The 21,239-nt window shown below is 42.8% G+C and overlaps 2 protein-coding genes across 12 annotated transcripts in view; one reads left to right on the forward strand and one right to left on the reverse strand.

Annotated features, from left to right (window-relative positions):
- Nucleotides 1-671: 671 nt before the first annotated feature.
- LOC116825500 (hemoglobin subunit pi) lies at nucleotides 672-21,159 on the reverse strand. Its single transcript, XM_032781573.2, has 4 exons — nucleotides 20,400-21,159; nucleotides 3,790-3,958; nucleotides 1,770-1,974; nucleotides 672-1,025 (listed from the first exon to the last, which is right to left on the reverse strand). The coding sequence occupies exons 2-4, from the start codon at nucleotides 3,882-3,884 to the stop codon at nucleotides 897-899; spliced, it is 429 nt and encodes a 142-aa protein (XP_032637464.1). The 5' UTR covers nucleotides 3,885-3,958; nucleotides 20,400-21,159; the 3' UTR covers nucleotides 672-896.
- The window catches only part of NPRL3 (NPR3 like, GATOR1 complex subunit), a 137,131-nt gene continuing 124,053 nt past the window's right edge, over nucleotides 8,162-21,239 (forward strand). For 2 of the 11 annotated variants that reach the window (XM_075069413.1, XM_075069416.1), the window contains exons 1-2: nucleotides 8,438-8,769; nucleotides 14,467-14,536. Coding sequence is in view for 7 of the 11 variants with exons in the window: in XM_075069416.1 (XP_074925517.1) it covers nucleotides 14,503-14,536 (34 nt within the window). In the remaining 4 variants the exon portion in view is untranslated. Of the gene's footprint in view, nucleotides 8,324-8,425; nucleotides 8,852-14,466; nucleotides 14,537-21,239 lie in introns of those variants that run through there. The other 9 variants (XM_075069408.1, XM_075069417.1, XM_075069421.1 and 6 more) reach the window with 9 other exon arrangements.

A 21,239-nucleotide genomic window follows, 5' to 3' on the forward strand; every position in this document is an offset into this window, starting at 1 on the left:
GGGCAGTTTGGGATGCTGCTGCCCATCTGAAGACAGAGGACTTAATGCTCAGGACTGTCAGTCTGGCAGCTCCCACCAGCACTGACTTAACTTGAAATATAAATGCATAAAACAGAACCAGGCTCTGAAGTCCTACTAGAGAACTTTCCTCTGCTTTCACACAGCATCACCGCTACACTTGTACTACAGCGGCTTTGTCTAGCCGGGCAAATCAGTTGGGGTTGGGGTGTCTCAGATATACTACCAGCCTGGCTCATCCCAGGGTTCTCTTAGCCCAGGATCTTTCCTCTGGCAATGGTCAGCACCAGCATCAGAATATACAAAGATCCCTGCACTAGCAGTTCTGGTATAGCCTGCCCACACAGGAATTTCTTCCTAGACCCTTTCATTAGAGGTCGTCTTATTTCCTGAATTAGGGGGGTTCTATGCCTTAAAATGTTGGGTTTGGGGGAATCTTATCTAATGTAACTTCTCTTTATCAAGGATGTATCTAATTATTTGTGAATCTGGGTAAGTTCTTGGCCTCAATGAGATCTTGTGGTAATGAGTTCAACGGGCTAATTGTGCAAAAAACATTTCTTTGTATTGGTTTTAAATTTGCTGCCCTTCAGTTCAATGTGTGATGAGAAAAGGGTAAATAGAAGTGTTGTATGTGGATCCCAGATAATTAACCCCTTAGCATCTTATAGGGAATGTCAGAACACCTCCCATTATGAACAATGACGTGTGGCTGGAACCAGTAACTATTAAAGCACAGAGATCATGATGGCTAATTGGCATATTTATTGACTTGTTGTTAAGGACAAAACCCATGTGTGGGGATTCATGAAGCATGCATGATGAGGGGTGGGAATTCCACTCCTAGCTGCCATGGCCTCATGATCCAAGGAGACAGTTTATCTATACTTCTCAGTCAGCACCGAAGAAATCTGGGACAGGAACTTGTCCCATGCAGCATGGACTTCTGGGGTGAAGTCGTTGGGAAAGAGGCCAGCAACAGAGCACAGAATGCAATGGGAAAGCAGCTGCAAGAGAAAAGAACAGGAGGAAATCAAATGGAACTGCCTGAAATAATATTCCTCTGGCTGGTGAGACTCTGGCCTTTAAAGAATCAAGCAGGAATCTCCTTGCCAGTTACACAGAGTCAGTCACCTCATGTGGATATGAGCTATTGTCTGAGAAATCTGCCTTCTGGCCTAGAGAAAAATCATTGCTCCCTCTTTCCCCCCACAAAAGGGGAATACAAAGTAATTGTGAATTACCCTTGCATTTATAGAAGGCCTTTCATGCAGGAACCTCAGAGCCCTTGGCCAAGAACTGTCGGTATCATAATCCCCATTTTAGAGGGGGAAGATGAGGCACAGATATGTGATGTGACCTGCCCAAGATCACACAGTAAGTATATGGCAGAACCAGGAGCAGAAACAGCTCTACTCATTCCCAGACTGGTGTGCAAACTCTTGGACCATGGCTGCACTCTCAGGATTGACTGTTCCCAGCAAAGGCAGGAGTCTTAGCAAGCATAAGAGGGAACAGCCCAGGACTTCCACAGCCACTCTGATTAAAGTGAAGCTGCAGCCACACTTCCAAGGCTCAGCATGATAATAGCTTCACCTCTGAGCTGCAAGGCTTAGTCCTTGCTGCACTCTGCACTACATGGGGAAGTATTCAGTGATTAAGCTCCCATCAGCTGAAGTGGCCTGGGCCTACTGACTCAATGACCAATGGACTCTCTTCACCCTCTGCACTGCATGTAGGAATTCACTCACCTTGAAGTTCACTGGATCGACTCGGAGGATGTAGGCATGCAGCTCGCTAAGTGTGGCCAAGGCACCTGTAATGTTATCGATGTTCTTGACAGCTTCACCAATAGCACCCAGGACCTTGGAGCCATGGCCATGAAGCTGAGCAGAACCTTGGCTGAGATCAAAATGGGGGAAATAGGTCTTGGTCTGGGGGTAGCTTGAAAAAAGCCTGGAAGAGAATATTAGAAATGGCTTGAGCAATGGAAATTGCACTGAGAAGCTGACACTGAGAAAGGGGGCCGCATGACCCTGGATAAACACTCCCTTCTGCTCTTCTAGTCCAAAGCACTAGAACCGATAAAGAATGAATTACAGAAGATCTGTGATCCTTAGACTTTTAATGTCCTACTGTAACCTGGACTAAACCATGAGCTGAAATGGTGCTGGAATATTCAAATGTTACAGGCCAGCAGTTCCACAGAAGCAGTTTGTACCTTCTTTATTTATTTTAGGAAAAAAATGTTATCAGACCAAATTCATCCCTGGTATAACTGCATAAATCAATGGAGTCACACCAGAGAGGTTTCTAGCCCACAGTGACTAATCAGATGTAGTGGGATCCTAGAGGCAAATTTAGATTTACATGCTGAAAAGTATTTTAAAATCGTTTTAAACTTACTTTCTTTTCTTCTTTGAACTAAATAACCTAATACCTCCACACAGCCACCTGCACCTTCTGTAATACATTTTCTTCAGCAGAACGAAGTTGTATTTCCTAATGATAGTTAGCAAAATTCATAACCTTATAGTGAATAATCTATATACAGAGATATTTCATTGCCCAGAATCTTTGCTTTACCTACTATAAGTGGGGCTATACATCCAGAAAGGACCATCAAAATTTTTAAAATTAACTGGCTAAATAACACAAACCTGGGACTATTGTCTGAAGAAACCAAGCCTGGTTCAATCAGCTTCCAGGTTCTTTCCCTCCCCTTTGTGTCAGCTTGTTTAGTTGATTAGTTTTAGATGGATTTCTACTGGAAGGAGCATAGGGTGGGTCATCCCCAAACTTCAGTCGGATTCATTTGAAATGGGATGTTTGGAGAAAAACATCAACTTCACTTAACATAAAATACCATTTCCCAGTTCTGCCAATAAAAGGCTATGTAGTTGTATTTACAGCAGACCCTCGGTGGACCTAAGAGTCCATGTGGTTTGAAGTGATATACGCTTCTAGGAGATGGTTACTACTTCTGCTACTAATTTGGTACTCATCAAATGGATGTTGAGATATGTTTCAAGCAATCTGCTTGAACGCCTTGTATATTATCCATTCTCAAGCATTGCTCAGTACTTGCCAATATAAATTGCATCATTCACATAATAAAACCCACATCCATGCCTTTTCTTTTCATGTTCAGATCATAATGATAACCTTTGCATTCGGCAAGATATTATCTGAGTATTAATGACAATGTGGAGTCACTCTCCTGAACTCTCGGCTGGCATTCATGGAAAGCCTTATACAAGTGAATAGAAAATTACATTCTCTCTTTAGAAACTATTTAGTAGGATTTGATAGCAGGAATATTATTCTCTGATAAATTCTAGAGTTTTAAAGTAATTTCTATAGAGCTCTACCACATTCTTCTAGACTTTCCATGAAGGTTATTCTCCAAGAAAAACTGAGGTCCTCAATCATCAATGTTTGAATGATACACTTTAAAGTCTGCCCACTTAAGGGTGCCCAGTAGCCAACCATCATTGTATCTGATTTCCCCAGGTCTCTGAATTACAGGCCCAGATTCACCCCTGGCAAAAGCAAGCACCGCTCAATTATTGTCAGTGTTGCTAGGCCCACTTACAGTAGTGGTGAATTTGGGCCACTGGTGCCACAGGATTCTCTGCTGTTTTGACTCTAATGAGAGTCTCAGGGCCTGATTCTGATCTCATTCATACAAGTTTTACACTAGAGTAAGTTCACCAGTCTGAGATCAGAGACAGGCCCACAGTATCTAAGCAAAGATGCTGCACTACTTACCTCTCCAGTGACTCGGTCCCAAGGGCATCAGCTTGGGCAGCTATCTTTCCCCAAATGGCAACCACTGCAGCCTTCTCAGCTTTAGTCAGAGTCATTGTTGCTGGAGCTTGTGAGATCAGCCTTCTTACAATGGAAACTTGGACAGATCTGTGATGATTGCGTTCACAGCCTAAGTTATAAAGGGGAAAGGGAGAGCAGAACTTGGCAACTGTCCATTGCCATTGGTCACTTCTGGGACCCACCCAATGACGTGGGGCTATCTTATCTCCCTATGAAACAATGCCTTGCCCTGCTCTGGATTGTACACTGGGAGGTCTTATCCATTTCTCACATCTTAAGCAACAATGGGATGGCCTGGGGAAATGAACTGGCCACAGGGGCACAGATGAGCAATCATACAGTACAGGGGAATTGTAATGACAAAGTGGAAAATGTCAGGCCAAAGAGCATGGAGGAAATCATCATGTTTTACAAACATGCTAAAAGTTTAGAGAGAAGTGACAGATCACGGCTTTCCATATAATACATGGGACAGATCAGGATGTGCTAAATGCAGACTGTGGGTAAAATTCTGGCCACGCTGAAGTCAGTGGGAGTTTACCCTGTGTTGCTCCTGCAAAGAATTATTTACTAATTACACAAGGACATTACTAGGTAGCACTAGTTAAAAAAAATTAATCACTTCAGATCTAAAAACTCTCATGAAAGTAGCAGTAGTAACCAGGGCCGGCTCTAGCCATTTCGCTGCCCCAAGCACAGCGGCACGCCGCGCAGGGGCGCTTTGCTGCTTGCCAGTCCCGCGGCTCCGGTGGACCTCCCGCAGGCGTACTGGGGAGGATAGAAGAGGGGAGTGAAGCATGGATGAGTGGGAGAGGTGGTAGAGTTGGGGATAGATGATTGCTCATGCATCCTCACATCTTCCCCAGTGCCCTGTGGACTGAAGTAGAGAGGATCTGGCCCAGCTACTCAGGCTGGGCACTAGGCTCAGGACTCTGGAAGTGCTGAGCTGCACTGAATGAGTGAATAGCGCTTCTCTTGGAATTTCATTTATTACAGACCTCCTTTCTATGCTTTGTCTTTATTCCTTTCAAAATATTGTATACAATGTTAAAATTACACTGCACTCCAAAGCTAGGTCCCCTTAACTCTGCCCACTTGTGCATATAGCATATGACACAGTCCTTAATTACATAATCACATCCTCCAGTATCCAGGTGCCCTCTGCCTCATAAAGCAGGTGAGGAAGGCTGCACACAGTGCAGTTACTAAGAAAACTGGCATTAAAAACCATTTATTTTCTCCATGGAAATTAAATTCTAATTTTAAAATGTTTTTAATAACTACATTATTTGTAAATAGACACAATGTTCATGTATTTGTATCCATGAGTCCCCACTCCACTTGTTGCATGCTACAATCTGCACAGAGGGCCAAATTCTTTTCTCAGTCATAGGATTAATTCCATTTACTTCACGGCAGATGTCACTGGGAACCGAATTGGCTGAGAATGATGCAGGGCTTCTCAGGGTCCCTCATTCACTGTTCACTGTCCAGCCTGAGCATCAAAGAGGCAGGGGCCCTGCAGAAATCGTTGTCTGATCACATAACCAAGGATTGTACCATAATGTGCAGGCACTGAGGTCAGGTCTCCAGCACAACTGTAACTCTGAGTATTGTGTCCATTTACAAGGAAATTTGTATGAAGCAGAATTTAATTAAAACAAAACACAGCAAACTGTGACTGTTCCAATTAACTTCTGAACACTAGAACTGCAATGAGGCAAGACCTCCAGTCAGCAGAAAAGCAAGGACAATGCTTCATTTGTTCATCTCTCAGATTACATGTGTGTGTATAAATTTAGGGATTTCCCTTTGTAGGGACCAAGAACTCAGTTTTGCCAAAGATCCTGTGGAATTAAAAAGTGCAGCTGAGCTGTAGAGATGATGCACAACACTTAGTGTGCTAGATTTTCAAAGCACAGTATACATATATTTTCTCCCCACGAGATTCCAACTTAATTACATATAAAGATGTACCCACAGAAGACCTCTGAGTACACCCAGGGGTACGCATGTACCCCTGGTTGAGAACCACTGCACTATGTCACTCAACAGGCAGGCTGACCGATAGATAGAAGTGGATTGTCTCACTTTTGCAGACAAAAGCAAGCAATGAGGCTTGGGGATCTACTTCAAAGTGAAGGTTTATCTTCCAAACGCTTTTCACCATAATCTCAGTGACCAATTAATACCAAAACAGAACTGGATTTCTAATGCACTGCAGGAGGATCAGGGATAGTAATTCCTCCAGGACCTCATCTGTGGCACAGTCAGTTGATTCCAATTCATTTTAACTCCAAATAATTTTGGGACCATTATGTTTTGAAAATCAAATCTTGAAAGTGGAAACCAAAGTGTGATGGTTTTATGGTGTGGCTTCATGCTCATCCTCAAATTGCTGTGTTATGGCAGGCTCTCACCCCAGAGTTCCCTGCCTCAGCTTCCCCTTATGGACTATCAAGAAATTCAATGAGGTTTCTATACAGTGAACAGTACATCTTCAGAGGACAAACATGGTATACAAACAGGCCTTCACTCCTGTATCATAACTGAGTGATGGGAAAGAAAATTAGTCTGCATGCCTCCACCTGATTCCTACCATCCAGCCTCTTTCTCAGTAAGGCCCCCTCAACCCAGAATCCTCTTCTAGAGTCAGGTCTCCTGCCTCCACTAGGAAAAGGTTCCTTCTCTGGATTCAGGCCTGCTACAGAGATCAAACCATTACAGCTCTTCCCTAGAGGAGCACATAGCTCCCCAACAACCTAGATCCCTTGCCACTAGCTGATAAGATTCTTTCACTGGAACTAGGACTTTGTCTCTCCTAGTCCTTTCAAGACCTGCTCACCCCAGCAGCACCTCTCCTGGGTCCCGTTTCCTGGTAAACTCTCTCTAACCAACTCCCTTGCAAATTTCCTCTGCTCAGGAGTTTCTCTGATCTGAGAGCCCCTGACTGAGCTTTCATAAGCCTTTATTAGGCCCAGATGTTCCTTAACTAATTAACTGCCACCCAAGCACTAGGTAGTTAACTACTCAGATGGAACTGAGTTGGCCTATTCTCCTTAGAGGAGCCTGTCTCAGGTAGATTGGGTGCCTGAGCCTCTGATGGATCAGCTACCCTGTGACAGGGTTATTAGATTTTTTGCTGTAATTTAACTACAGCCTCTCCCAAATGTAAATTACAAGCATCTGTGTAATTTCTAATCTTTTAAAATTAATATTTTCCTTCAAAGAAGACAAACTGGGAAATTGTAGCACAGTTAACACAGTTCAGGGCACAAAGAATGCTCTTTGGAGATAATTTGCCTGCTCTTTAATCACTCTCAAACAAATATCTCACTTGGACAACATCTACTCCTGCTAAAATCTTTATCATTCACCTCACAGAGAATGGCAAGGCAGATAAAGCACTCAGCAGTGTGTCCATCCACCCCCTGGCCACCCATTTCTCTTTGTATGCAACCTCTAAGAGGGGATCCTGCAGAGCTAAATCCATATTAAGTGTGTATTACTTTGTTGCTCAAAGCCCGCTCAGTCTTTAATAAAGTAGCTGTATATAGCAAATTGATACAGAGGAGTTTTTATGCGAGGTATCCAGATGAAAATACAGGTCCTTTTCAATTGTAATCCCTGATAATGGACATTGTCCTGAGCCCAATTAAAATTCCTGAATATGAACTGGAAATTGTTTGGTAAACAGAGAACTGAAAATAAAGATTAATGGTACGGAGAGTAGTATCAAGTGACGTACAATAGGCAATAATGTTTTCATTAATGATCTAGAGAAAGGTATAAATTCAACAGGGATTGCATTTGGTAAGAAAAGCTAAATCAGAGAGTCAGACCCACAGTGCACAAAAACCCAGAGAGATTGTAACAGTGGAGTTTGGGCAATATCAGTTCTAATGAATGCTATATGCAAGGAAAGGAAGTAGCAGCAGATACGTGTTACATTTTGATAAAGAAAATTCTCCCTCATGGATTTCAGTCTGGAGTATATGAAATGAGTCCCATTGTGAGGGTCACAGGCCTTGTCCTAAGGCAGGGTATGTGTGGGCATTCTCTCCCATGGGTGGCTATGTTATCTGTTGGCAAGAGGCAATGACATGGGACTTAGGGAAAGGAGCTGAGGCATGGAGAAAGAACGGGTGATGCTTCTGCTAGATATTAGTCAGGGAAGTACTGAAATGCTGGCCACATAGGTTTGTGTACTCTGGAAAATCACAGTTATAACATGTTCATTAGTACAAAGTGAAACACCTAGAGTACACCAGGGCTGGTGTGTTTAAGTTTGTATTTGCTGGCTGTGGTTAACTCCCCAGCTCAGTGTAGAGTCCACAAGGTCTTTTCCTCCAGCCTGGCGTTGCTGCACTGCTGGCTGATGGGGGGAGATGCTGCAGGGCCTGGGCCGGTGAATGGAACTGTGGTGGAGAATCAAACGGGTGTTAGCGCAATGAGGGGCGCGAGCAGGTGGGAGGTCAGCGGCTGCAGGCTCCCGCAGGCTGGGCTGGGAGCTGCAGTGGCTGGCAGGTCCCAGGCTCTGAGCGGCAGGATACGCACAGGCAGCAGGCTGCTGGGCGCGGGGGAGGGGATCTCATGCCTCACACGAGCGGGCCCAGCCTCGGGGAAAGCGTCGCTCACTTCTCCCCACACTGCCGGCCCGCAGCACCCCGCGACCTCTGGACCGGAGCAGCTCGAACCGGCGGCGACTAAGCGCATGCGCGGAACCGGAAGTCCGCCGGTCATTGCTTCTTTAGGGCCTTTCTATGCTACTGAACTGAGGCGTCTCTATGGCCCGCGGCTGCCGCGCGCTCGGGGAACTGTGAGGGAGAGGGGAGTGGCAGCGCCGCCGCCTTCGGCTGCCTGGCGGGGAGCCGGCGTGGGGGGATGGGTGAGAGTACCAGCCCCATCAGCGTGATCTTGGTGAGCTCGGGCAGCCGCGGCAACAAGCTGCTCTTCCGCTTCCCCTTCCAGCGGGGCCCGGAGCACCCGGCCGCCCAGGCCGGTAAGTGACAGCGCAGGGCCACGTGCCGGGCGGCCGGGCGCACGAGGCTGGAGCGGGCCACTAGGCCTCGGGGCCTCGTTCTCTGGGCCTTGTCGCGCGCAGAGCGGCCCGAGCCCGCCCCTCGCGCTGTGTGGGCCGGTCCCGCGGGGGCCGGCCTGGCAGCGTGGCCAGCAGCCGGACCCCTCCCAGGCACACAGGGGCTTGTTTCCAATCCCAGGTGGGGAGGGGCTCGGCCCTGGGGAGAAGCCCGGCAGCGCTGAGGGGCAGGGAGCCGAGCTGGCGGGGTGAGGGGGCCAGTGGCCGGGCGATGATGGGGTTTCTGAGGCTAAGGGAAGGGAGCCGAGCTGGAGGGGTGAGGGGACCAGTGGCCGGGTGGTGATGGGGTTTCTGAGGCAAAGGGAAGGAAGGAGGGAGAGCAGTGGAATAAGGACAGTGGCCTCTATAACTGCAGACAAACTCCGAGAACCAGTGGGTAAGATCCCAAAGGAAGACAATCTTAGAGGAAAATCTCAGTTCAGGAGAGGTGGGGCAGTGTTTTCCCCGGGAACTGAAATTAGGAGGGGTCTTGGAATATTTGGATGAGAGCTGATGAGGGTTGAGACCGGGAAGACAAAGGTGGGCTGTATGGCACCACAGTAAAAACTGAAAAATGTTTCATTACCATTTTATTAGATTTAACTCATGTTTTAAAATCATCACAAAAATTTAAGTTGGCTACTCAAGCCTACTATGAAGCACTACATCTACATCCGTCTTGGTTTCTTGTTGTAATTTTTCACACGTTGGAGTCTTCTTGTGTGTCTGTTACTTCCAGTCCTTCATGATATGCTCATGATCAGGCAGAAGGCGACTTTTTCAGGACACAAAATTCTATTCATTGAGAGAAAAGAACACTCAACTGTAGCTGTTGTGACTGGGAGTAGCAAGAAATGAATTCCTACTTCTTTCATCCCAGGAAACATAGCACAAAGATTGGGTCGAACCACTAGTGATGACAGAAAAGTTGAAGTTAGAGAGAAGCATTTATTGAAATACATTCAAAGCAGGAGAAAGACAAAGGAAAGTGTAGGTTTGCTGCTTAGTGAAAAAGGAGAGCTAACAAGAGATCAAGAAAGTTGAGGTGTTTAATGCCTATACTGCTACAGTGTTCACTAAGAAGGCTAATGGAGACCAGATACCAAACACAGAAAAGATTATCATCATTCTGGGGTGTATTAACAGGAATGTTGTATGTATGTAGATAATTATCCTGCTCTGCTCAACACAGGGGAGGCCACAGCTGCAGTAGTGTCCAGTTCTGGGTGCCACACTTTAGGAAAGATGTGGACAAATTGGAGAGAATCCAGAAGGGAGCAACAAAAATGATAAAAGGTTTAGAAAACCTGACCTGTGAGGGAAAGTTAACAAACTGGGCATATTTAATCTTGAGAAAAGAAGACCAAGAGAAGACCTGATAAGTCTTCAAATATGTTAAGGACTCTTATAAAGAGGATGGTAGGACAAGAAATAATGGGCTTAATTTGCAGCAAGGTTAGGTTAGGTTAGATATTAGGAAACACTTAGAACTAGTTAAACTCTCAGATATTCTTTCAAAGGACATTGTGGAATTCCCGTCCTTGGAGGTTTTTAAAAGCAGGTCGAACAAGTGCCTTTCAGGGATTATCTAGGTTTACTTGGTGCTGCTACTGTGCAGAGTGCTGAACTTGATGATTTCTCGAGGTCCTTCCAGCCCTCCATTTCTATGATTCTATACATTGAAAGTTTTAAAGCTGCAGCTAGGAGGGCTAGAAACCAACTTCATTATTATTTGTATTGCAGTAGTGCCTAGAAATCCCAGTTTTGGAGCAGCCCCTGTTGTGCTAGGCACCAAACAGACAACAAAAAAGACAGTAGTTCCCCTATAAAAATGGGGATAATGATACTGATCTCCTTTGTAAAGTACTTTGGGATTTATATACTGATTAAAAGAATTATATAAGAGCTAGGTATTATTTAGTATTTAAATGAAAGATGAGGTTCTTGCCTAAGCACATTCCTCTGGGACTTTAAGAAAAATACCAAATATTGTGAGACTCATGATAAAATTGTAAGAGTTGATAGCACCAGGATTCCAAAAGGTTGATTGGAGAAAGATCCAGCAAAATGTCCATTTGCTAAAGTTAAACACTCTTTTTTGTTTTCTCACTTGAATAAATTATCTTTATCCAAAGGGTTCCCAGAAGCCAGTGCAATGAGCATCTGAGCTATTCACACAATTGAATGTAGCTTGGAGAAGCACGTATGAGGAGTTTTATGTTCTAGTACACTTAGTTCAATTTCCATTCCCTCCTTTTCCAGTTACTCATCATTCTAAAGCAAATTCCTTTTTGGGCTGACATTTTGAGAGCCTGGTCTTAATGTTTGGTCTAAATGTAAAGCATTTAAAGGCATAGTAATTTCACCTGTACCCTGATCTGATGCAGTGTCATTGTGGCTGAAGACAAAAGTTCTCTCTGACCTACCCTCAGTCTGTTACCGTGGAATGCTGCTGGTTCATGTTCAAGATCTGTCTGAGGTGGAAGAAGCCTTCTGATTGCTTTATTGTTTCCGCCAAAGGGGAATGATGGACAGTTGCTTCCTTTTATAGATTCACCGATTCTAGTGTCAGAAGGATTTATGATCATTTAGTCTGACCTCATGTGTAACACAGGCCAGAGATCTTCCCCAAAATAATTCCTAGAGCAGATCTTCTAGAAATTCATCCAACCTTGATTTAAAAATTGTCAGGGATGGAGAATCCACTATGGCCTTGGGTAAGTTATTCCAATGGTAATTACCCCCTGTCGTAAACAGATAGCTAAGGGTTAATGTTTCTTTTACCTGTAAAGAGTTAACAAAGGGAACCACACACCTGACCAGAGGACCAATCAGGAAACCAGATTTTTCAAAGCCCAGGAGGAAATTTGAGGTGTGTGTCTTGTCTGTGTCTCTCTGTTCTGTGCTCTCTCGGCTATAGAGAGGATTTCTATCTCCAGGCTTTCTAATCTTCTGTTTTCCAAGTTGTAAGTACAAAAGGGTAGAAGACAATAGGGTTTTTATATTGTTTTTTGTATTTACTGTGTTGTGTTGCTGGGATGTTAAATTGTATTTCTTTTTGAATAGGCGGTTTATTCATTTTTTTTTAAGCAATTGACCCTGTATATTGTTTATCTGATACAGAGAACCATTTTTATGTCTGTCTTCTTTTATATAAATTTTCTTAAAACATGTTGGATTTTTCTTTTCAAGTGAGCGTCTAGGGATAGAAATCCCTGTGCCAGGGATTACAGTCTCTCTCAGGGAAAGACTGGGAGGGAAAGGGAGGGAGGCGGAAGGTAATTGCCCTCTCTGTTTTGTAATTCCAAGGAGTTTAAGTACCAGTAATCTTCCAGGATAACCCACGGAGCGGGACGCCTGGGGAGCGAAGTTAAAGAGAAGGACAATAGGGGAGGCGTTATTCCCTTTTGGTAAGCTTCAGGGCATTCTGAGTTCTTGGGGTTGCCCAGAGAAGTTTTGGGAGACCAGAGTTGAGCCAAACACGGAATTTTTGGCTTAAGGTGGCAGTTAGCTATCAGATCCAAGCTGGTAATTAAGCTTGGAGGTTTCATGCAGGCACCCACATTTTGGACTCTAAGGTTCAGAATTAGGAATTATGCTTATGACACCCCCACCGTCAGAAATTTACCTTATTCCAGTCTGAGTATGTCTAGCTTAAACTTCTAGTCATTGGATCATGTTATACTTTTCTCTACTAGATTTAAGAGCTTATTATTAAATATTTGGTCCTCATGCAGGTACTTATAGACTGTAATCAAGTCATGCCTTCACCTTCTCTTTGTTAAACTCAAGGAGCTCAGTCTGTTTAGTTTATCACCATAAGACATCTTTTCTAATCCTTTAATCATTCTTGTGGCTCTTCTCTGAACCCTCTCCAATTTATCTATGTCCTTCTTGAACTGTGGACACAAGAACTGGATGCAGTATTCCAGCAGCAGTTGCACTAATGCCAAATACAGAGGTAAAATAACCACTCTACTCCTACTCAAGATTTCTCTGTTTTGGCATCCCAGGATTGCTTTAGGGCTTTCAGCACAGTGTTGCACTGGGAGCTTGTGTTTTGCTGATTATCCACTACGATGCCCAAATCTTTTTCAGAATCAGTGTTTCTCAGGATAAAGTCCCCCATGGGCTATAGTCTTTGCTCCTAGATGTATACGTTTACCTTTAGCTGCATTAAAACTCATAATTTGCTTGCACCCAGCTTAGCAAGCAATCCAGATTGCTCTGTATCTGTGATCTGTCCTCTTAATTATTTACCACTCCCCATTTTTTCATCATCTGCAAACTTCATCAGTAATATTTTTACGTTTTCTTCCAGGTCGTTTGATAAAAATGATAAATAGTATAGGATCAAGACTTGATCCCTGCAAGTTCCCACTAGAAACACACCCTTCTTCTCAAGAGTACTCACTTATAGTGTTCTTTTATGGGAGCTCAGCCTTGCCCTTAATTAACATCTGTTAGATCTTTAGGGATGATTTTTCAACTTTCTAGGCTCAAATGCCATCAGTACACATAATGCCCAGCTCTGTGTCCTCCTTTTCACTCCAGCTGGACTGTTGTTTTGAAATTTCCTAGATGTAAAATGGCTGGCTTTCACTACCCCTAGGCAAGATCATGTGATTGGTTTGGAAAATCTCGACAAAATCTATTCTGTGTAGGCTGAAAATGTGTGAGAGAGTCTCCAGTGGCTTCATATGTTCTGAGAATGCTTTGTTTTCCTAAAGGCTATTATACCTTGGTCTAATTTCAGTTGTTGGGTTTAGTATGGGTGCTGAGTGGTGGTGGTAGTGGCCTGTGATATACAGGAGGTCAGACAGCAAAACACCTAACAAGTAACAGATACTAACTGAAGGCTTATTTGCTATCTAAAGGTCACATATTTTACCCTTTGATCTTTGTGCCAACCTTCCAATGTCATCAAATGGCATTTAACACCCCATTGTAGGTGTTAAAATATGATTTGCCAAGAGAGAAGATATTTGCATTATTTACCAAGATCAGCTGAAAGTTGTTTCAAAACTGTTTTTGTTTTTTTCCATTCTTGTTGATGGCATTAGATCTTTAGATTTGTTTCTCTGTATAGGAGAACCCTCTGAAGAGGCTAGTCAGCTTGCTGGTTTGTGACATCAGAAACAATGATAATGACACCTGAGCAATAGTAAGGGAAGGGAGTTAATCAAACTTTTAAAAGTTGTTTGTTTGCTCAATACCTATTTAATTCATATTTCTTCCAGATACTTGGGAAATAAGTTCTCTTTGTGAAAGTTTCAGCATGCCTTCATCTTCAGTTGAAGGCTGAGGACGCTTCCGGTCCTGTTTCTTAGACTGTCTTGGAGCAAAAACAGAGAAGTCAAGGCTGGATGTGTCTAATATAAAAAAGGAGGGAGAAAGGGCTTTTATTATTCTTTTTTTAAAGAGAGCACTTTTGGGCCTTCCTAGTACATCCTTTAGAAAAAGGCGCAAACACACGTTTCTTTTTGAAGTGAGGTCCCTGTTAAGCGATTCAAAATTATCTTCTTTTCCATTTGCTTCAGGTAAGCCAAGGAGCCGATATGCTGTGAATAGCACTAATGACAACACAGAAGATCAAGATGGAGACTCCAGGTGAGGAAATTTCCCCTCAACCAAATGTTTTAAAATAGAGAAGGAGAATGGCCCATTCTCCTTTCTTGCACACTAGTTGAGTAGGCAAATCCTCTTGTACTTTATGAAAGGAGATCTGCAAAGAAAAACTCAGAACCGAGTTAACCTCAGACAGATGTGCTGGATGCACCTACCAACCAGGCACTTCTCATGAGAGTCAGAATGCTGCTGAAGGTGCTGGTTTTGGGGCAAGATGTAAATCAGACATTCTAACCCCTTCTGGTTATTAAAGAGCCCATGCCACTCCTTGAAAATAGGAGTGTTAATCCAGTGGCCTTGGTCAGATTTCAGTTCTACCTACCTGCATCTCCAGATGGGAGTTGCAGTTGGATGCAGTGTTCTTCACTTGCTGCCTTAACTCTCATGTAGAGTTGTGCACAAATAAACTGGTGTGTTTCCCCAGAGGTATCTGCAGTTCTTTGTTGGATGAAGTGATGTCTCATAAGGATACTGAAATTTAAACAATGTTTTTGGGATCCTTGGATGAAAAGTGCTCTAGAAGTGCTGAGTGTCCCTGCGTATTATTCAGTTTAAATTGATCTTTTAAACATTCTTCTTCATGCCGAGTGTTCTGGTTTGTGCATACCACAAAATTTATCACTCTGGGCTGTCACAGATGTTGGCAAAGTCAGCAGGTGTCCTGAGCTCACCCTTAGCTAAGTTGGTGTTCCCTGTGACATGTTTTTTAAATCTTATGAAATAGTAAAAGGACGGGTTCTGTCACCCTTACTCCTGCTGAGGAGAGTGTTATTTGAAATTAGTTAGACTAATTGCAGTGAAAGATCCTACTTAACGTGAGAGAATTTGGCAGAACTGGACCGCAAAAGGGGAAATGTATGTCCCGATACTGCAAAGATTTAAGCACATGCTTACTTTTACTACCACAAGTAGTCCCATTGAAATCACTGTAAGAACTCATGGTAGTGAAGTTAAGCAAGTACATAAGTCTTGGTGGCATCAGTGCTTTAGTTTTCTACAGATGAGAAAAACACAACTTGCTTGGGACTTACGGTAAATCTGTGTGTTGTCTTTTTTGGTATCTTTAAAAAGCGACAGAGTCCTGTGGCACCTTATAGACTAACAGAGGTATTGGAGCATAAGCCTTCATGGGAGCTAGTATTGTAGCATGAAAGCTTATGCTCCAATACGTCTGTTAGTCTATAAGATGTCACAGGACTCTGTCGCTTTTTACCAATCCAGACTTACACGGCTACCCCACTGATATTTGGTATCTTTGGTGTCTTAGAACGCTGCAATCTGGGATGTCCTCAGTGAATCCAATACATGGCGGCAGACTCCATGGGCGCTAAAAACAACTTTTTAAAAAACTAGTATTTAGTTCTGTGCTAAACCTTCTGCGCAGCCAAATTAGTGGAGTGATTCAGCATGTGTTTCTTTGGTTAACTCAGGTTGCTTTTGCAAGTCACTGTTAAAAAGTTTGGCCCTAGTATTTTGTAAACTATGTTTGTAAAACAAGGGACTGTTGTGCTGCTTTTGGCATTTCAAAGAATTCTCAGAATGCCAGGAAAAGAGGGAAGCTATTGGCTCCTACAGATAATGACTAACATGAGACCCAAAAACAGAGCTCAGAGAACTTGTAATGCACTTGAAGAACTGAGTTACCAAAATCTCCCAAATCCCAGTTTTCATTGTATTGTGACCTTGTACATTATTGGTCATTGTAAGGAAAAAACACATACTTAAAGATTCAAACAATTGAAGTTACTGGAATATTGTGTTCAGTTCTGGAGTCTACTTCAAATGGATGTTGAAAAATTGGAGAATGTCCAGAAGAGAGCGACCTGAATGATGTGAACTCTGGAAAACATGCCTTTCAAATACTTAAGGAGCTCAATGTGTGTAGCTTATTGGTCATGGTGTAGAAATACCTACATATGGAGAAGATTTTGGATAGTAGAGGTTCTTTAATCTAGCAGAGCTGATGAAAGTGCTCTTTGTGTGCTTATGCATCTGCATTCAAATGTGCAGAGGTGGCTCCATTTTAAACCTGCTAGCTGTGACAAGGTCCTTTTCAAAAATTACACTTGAGTCGAATTCTTCCTTTGCCTAAGTCCTTCTCTGGCTCCCAGAATAATCAGTATTATTCACATTAATCACATTTTTCACAACTTTCCTCTCACATGCTAATGGAAGGAAAGAGATAAGCTCTTGTCTACAGCTGAAGAACTGATACAACAGCTAGACTGATCTCCATCCACAGAAATAATAGCTTTTAGCAACAAGTGACTTCCTCCATCAAATTACTGCATGTGCTGTTAATGTACGAAATGTTTTCAAATTGTTTCCTGAAATGCACTAACTTTACTTCCTTCAAATATAAAGTCATACAAATGCCTTCTGTTTTGCATTTTTGTCTTGAAATATGATGGCCAGACAGCTCCAGTTTTCAGATCTGTATCTTTCAATAGATTGTGACTCTGATTCTTCTTTTTCCCCTTATGCCATCATCTGGGGTCAAGTCGTTGAGCAAACATGCACTATCTTAGTGCTGCCATGGACAGCCAAAGATCCACCTGCTTATGTCCCTAATCTTCCTTGATGAGATCCATCCATCACTTCCTCAGCTTTTCCATGTTTCCTACCATGCTGTCATCCCATTCAGTCTTCGTCTGTTCGTCTTCATTCATCCTCTGCATGTGTCTGAACCAGGGAAGTCACACTTCCTGGATTTTGTCAGCCATATCGGACTTTGACTGCCATCCAAATGCTTTCATTTTGAAATCTGTCACTTTGTGTAACTCCTTTTATAGTCCAAAGACATCTTACCTTGAACAGCTGTAGGCATTGAATCTGCTGCCTCTTCACCACCCGTGTTTCTGCACCATACAGCATTGCCAGGTGCACTATTTTATAAAGTTGGGCTTGGTCTCAGAGGCATATGCTTGTTGTGCACAACACTTGAGATGTTGTTCCAGCACTCCTCACTCTGGACTGTGTCTCATTCAAGCTCACTGCTGAGGTACTTGAACTGGTCAATTTGTTTAGTCGTACTTCATTAATCTCTATATCCAGTTTCCCTGTGGCATCTCTACTGACCCACATGACCCCCTAATCTTACTCATGTTCATTTTTGTCCGGTGCCTGCTTAGCTGGTCATACCACTGGTTTACTATTTTCCCTAAGTCACCTTTTAAGGATGCAAATAGCAGCTTTTCATCTTTTCCTGTTGTCACCAGTTTTTGAACAGATAGTGTGAACAGCTCAGATGGAACAGGCACAGTGGACTAGCCTACTGCTTTTCCTCAGTTAATTCTGTTCTTTTCAAAGTATATACTTTATATTTTCCTTCAAATGACAAACCAGTGTGATACCTTTAATTGCCCTCCAGTGAACATAACTCCGTTATAATCAAACCGTTGAGCTGGGGGAAAAAATCAAATCTGCATTTAGCAGGAAAACTTTTAATTGGAGCATGAGACAAGTTGCTAATAGTTTTCTAGATCAGTACATATTACAAGTGCTCCTAAAGTGGAAAGAAGATAGTATTTACTTCATTAGGTTTTAGCAGTAGCAATCCTCACTGTTAGCGTTAGCTTCACCAAGAGATTTGGTGAGGCTGTGAAATAATTGTGTTTGTGGTCACAAATTAGAATAACTTGATTTTGAAGATAGATTTGCTTTGTAATTTTATTTACTGATGGCATTACTGCAGAGAGAGTTAAGGTGATTTAGGTGCCTGAATGCTGTATTTCCATACCTTAACATAATTGGATTTTTTAAAAATTTAGATATATCTCTTGAATTTCCTGGGTTTGTTAATGCTTGTTTTTGAGAAAATTACAGCATTCTTGTGATGCTTTCACCCACAGTTACTGGTATATACTCTCAGCCTGAACTCTATTTTAACATAGCTTTGTCTGGGATTTCATCTCCTTTTCAGAAGCAACTGGAGTAGCAAAAATACTTGCATTGTGTTGTTAGTCACCTTCTCTTGGGAAGCTATCTAGTAGGATCAGCCAGCTAGAAAAACAAACTTTGCCTGAGAAACATCTCCACTTGCTTTCTCCTAGCCTTCGACTATTTCCCTCTACCCAAATAACCCAGTTAAAACACATCTCCTCTCCAAAGTGGCTTACAAACATTAAATAATCATCACAACTGGTGGAGATTTGTATTAGCTCTTTTGCACAAATGGGAAAACTGAGGTACACAGGCTTTAAGTGACTTTCCCAAAGCCATAAGGTAAGGCTTGGTCTATACTTAACTACACTGGTAAAACTTTTTATGTCAGTTAGGGAAACGATTCTCTCCCCACTACAAGTTGTGCTGGTAAAAGTGCTAATGTAGATGCACTTATATTGGTATAACCTATACTTAAAGCTAGTGATTTTAGGTTTTAATTGATTAAAACACTCCCAATTTATTTATATCTATATACAAATCAGTGTCTATTCAATAAATATTGCAAAAAGCCAGAAGTGGTTCACGTTGACTTCACCACTTTCCCAGTGTAGTTTGTTTATATAGGTGATGACCCTGCTCCCTGGCTTTCATAAGGGCTTGTGTAGACGGGACAATAATGCAGACTGCAGATCGCTATTTCTAAAATGTACTGTGCATTAGTTAGTCTGTGTAGACCCTTCTGATGCATACTAAAATCTCCCTAGTGTGCTTTAACATGGTGTTGTTTGAAGCAAAACTGTGTTTAAAGCAGACTAGGGTACAAATGTGCTACATGCTAAACCAGGGGTTCAACTTCAAAGATCAAAGTAAAATACCGATAAGTCGTGTTTATACATATCATAAAGATTAAAGTAGATCCTGTTTATACAAGAATTTTGGGAAGTACCCCAAAAAACTTATTACAGTATCAGAGAGAGAGCTCTGGGGGGAAAAAGAACATTTTGGGGGCTTCTACATAAAACTCAAATTGTTAAGAATAAACCCCCAAGAATTAAATGAACGAAAATCTGAAAAACAGGAATTCTGTTTATCCTATCTGGCATAAACTATACCAGTGTAAGCACTTTTATACCAATATAACTGTATCTACAGTGGGAAGGTTTTTGTCAGTTTAACCATTCTGGTATGGTTAAATTCGCAAAACTGTAAGTGTAGAAAGGCCTAAATTTCTGGCATGGTAGAGTTCTGGGCACCAGACTGGAAGTCAGGAATTCCTTCCCAGCTATTACCAAGTGGATTCAGCTGGGATAACCAGCACATTCAAGGATTGCTGTGTCAACAACAGGCTTTTGCACAAGTTGGCTCTCAAACCCTTGTAGCATTAAGCAACTACAGCAGCATGTTTCTTCCAGAGGGGAATCCACAGCTGTCCTCTGAGCTGAGGAGTCTGATACAGATAAGGCAATGCTAGTACTGTAGTACCAGGAAACCAGCACCCTCCCTTGCAGCTCCTCATACTGCTTTACCCTCCACCACATGAAGCACAGTCCTCTTACCCCATACCTGCTGCTTCAGTCTTTGGTTCAATAGTGAGAGCTATAAAAACCCATGAGACTGCTCTCAACAGGTGTTGAGAGCATTCTCCCTATATCAAGATTGTTGGTCTCACGTATGTACCTTTTGTTAATACACCTATTTTAACAGCTCAGAAACTTGTTAAAGTAAGATACTGCTGAGCTGTGCTATAACAGTGTGTTGTGGTGATGAGGTTACCGTGGCAGCCCCTTCCATCCTGATTATAGGAACCAACTCCTATATGCACTCTCTTGTTAGCATTTCCAGTGAGACTCTCTGACCTTCAGAAGTGCATATCTTTTCCTTCCTACTTCCTGACCAGCACCTGCTCCCCTCTGATAACTCCTCCATATACTCCCTCTCTTTCCTTTTGTTAAGCACCTACCTGGTACCCCTTACATGTATTCTTAGGTGCTTCACTGAAGGGAGGCCCCTGGCTTTCCATCCATCCTTTTAGACACCCATCCCATGATTCCACTTCTCCGTTCTTTTGTAACACTTCTTCTCCCACTTGTAGGGTGCCCCTGGTTTTCTTTGCTGTAAAGTGTCGAGCAGGAGGCTGAGTTATCTTTCCAGTAGAATCCGAGTTGACATTTTGATTTCAGGTACAGCTTTTAACATGCATGGTATAAGGCAGCCATGGCTTTATCTGGCCAAATTTTCAATTGCACCATCCACCTTTGGAAACATACCCTTTATTTTTATTCTTGAAAGAGAAGCATTTCTATTTACTCTGTCCACTGGTATCTGGGAGCCAGTGCAGGAGCATCTGCTGCCATAGTGTATGAATAGCTGCAATTGAGAGTGGAGTCTGTAAGTGCCTCCTCTGTTTTCTGCATCAAATGGAGGGCTTCATGTCCTTTGCCACAAAACCCTTGTCATCTTACTCATTTTAAGGCTTTGATTGGTGACTGGTCCTGGCTATGAAATAAGCCAGGGATGGAATTGTCTGGAACTGGCTGTGCCACTGCTGTGAATCTGGCCCATCTCATACGGGGAGATGTGTTTATTCGGCAATAGCAGCAATTCCATGTGCAAGACCATCCAAAGGGCCACAAATGGGCATAAAATCCTCAGTGTCCTGTGTCACATCTCTAATCTCTGAGCTACACTGCCAGTGCCTCACAAGTTGACAACAAGGAGGGTTTGTGCCATATGATGCTGTGTGCAACTTTAAACAACACAGATGGGTTTTTGTAAACACCAGTAACAATCTGTTCCAGGA

Source organism: Chelonoidis abingdonii, chromosome 9 (assembly GCF_003597395.2).
Source record: "Chelonoidis abingdonii isolate Lonesome George chromosome 9, CheloAbing_2.0, whole genome shotgun sequence".
In the NCBI taxonomy this organism is placed as follows: domain Eukaryota; kingdom Metazoa; phylum Chordata; order Testudines; family Testudinidae; genus Chelonoidis; species Chelonoidis abingdonii.

What these genes read in the sequence shown, in the direction of transcription:
- LOC116825500 (XM_032781573.2), bottom strand. Translation starts at nt 3,884, where the DNA reads ATGACTCTGACTAAAGCTGAGAAGGCTGCAGTGGTTGCCATTTGGGGA. An exon ending in GGGACCGAGTCACTGGAGAG is followed by an intron (nt 1,975 to 3,789) that starts GTAAGTAGTGCA and finishes ATTCTCTTCCAG; the next exon opens with GCTTTTTTCAAGCTACCCCC. An exon ending in TCGATCCAGTGAACTTCAAG is followed by an intron (nt 1,026 to 1,769) that starts GTGAGTGAATTC and finishes TTTCTCTTGCAG; the next exon opens with CTGCTTTCCCATTGCATTCT.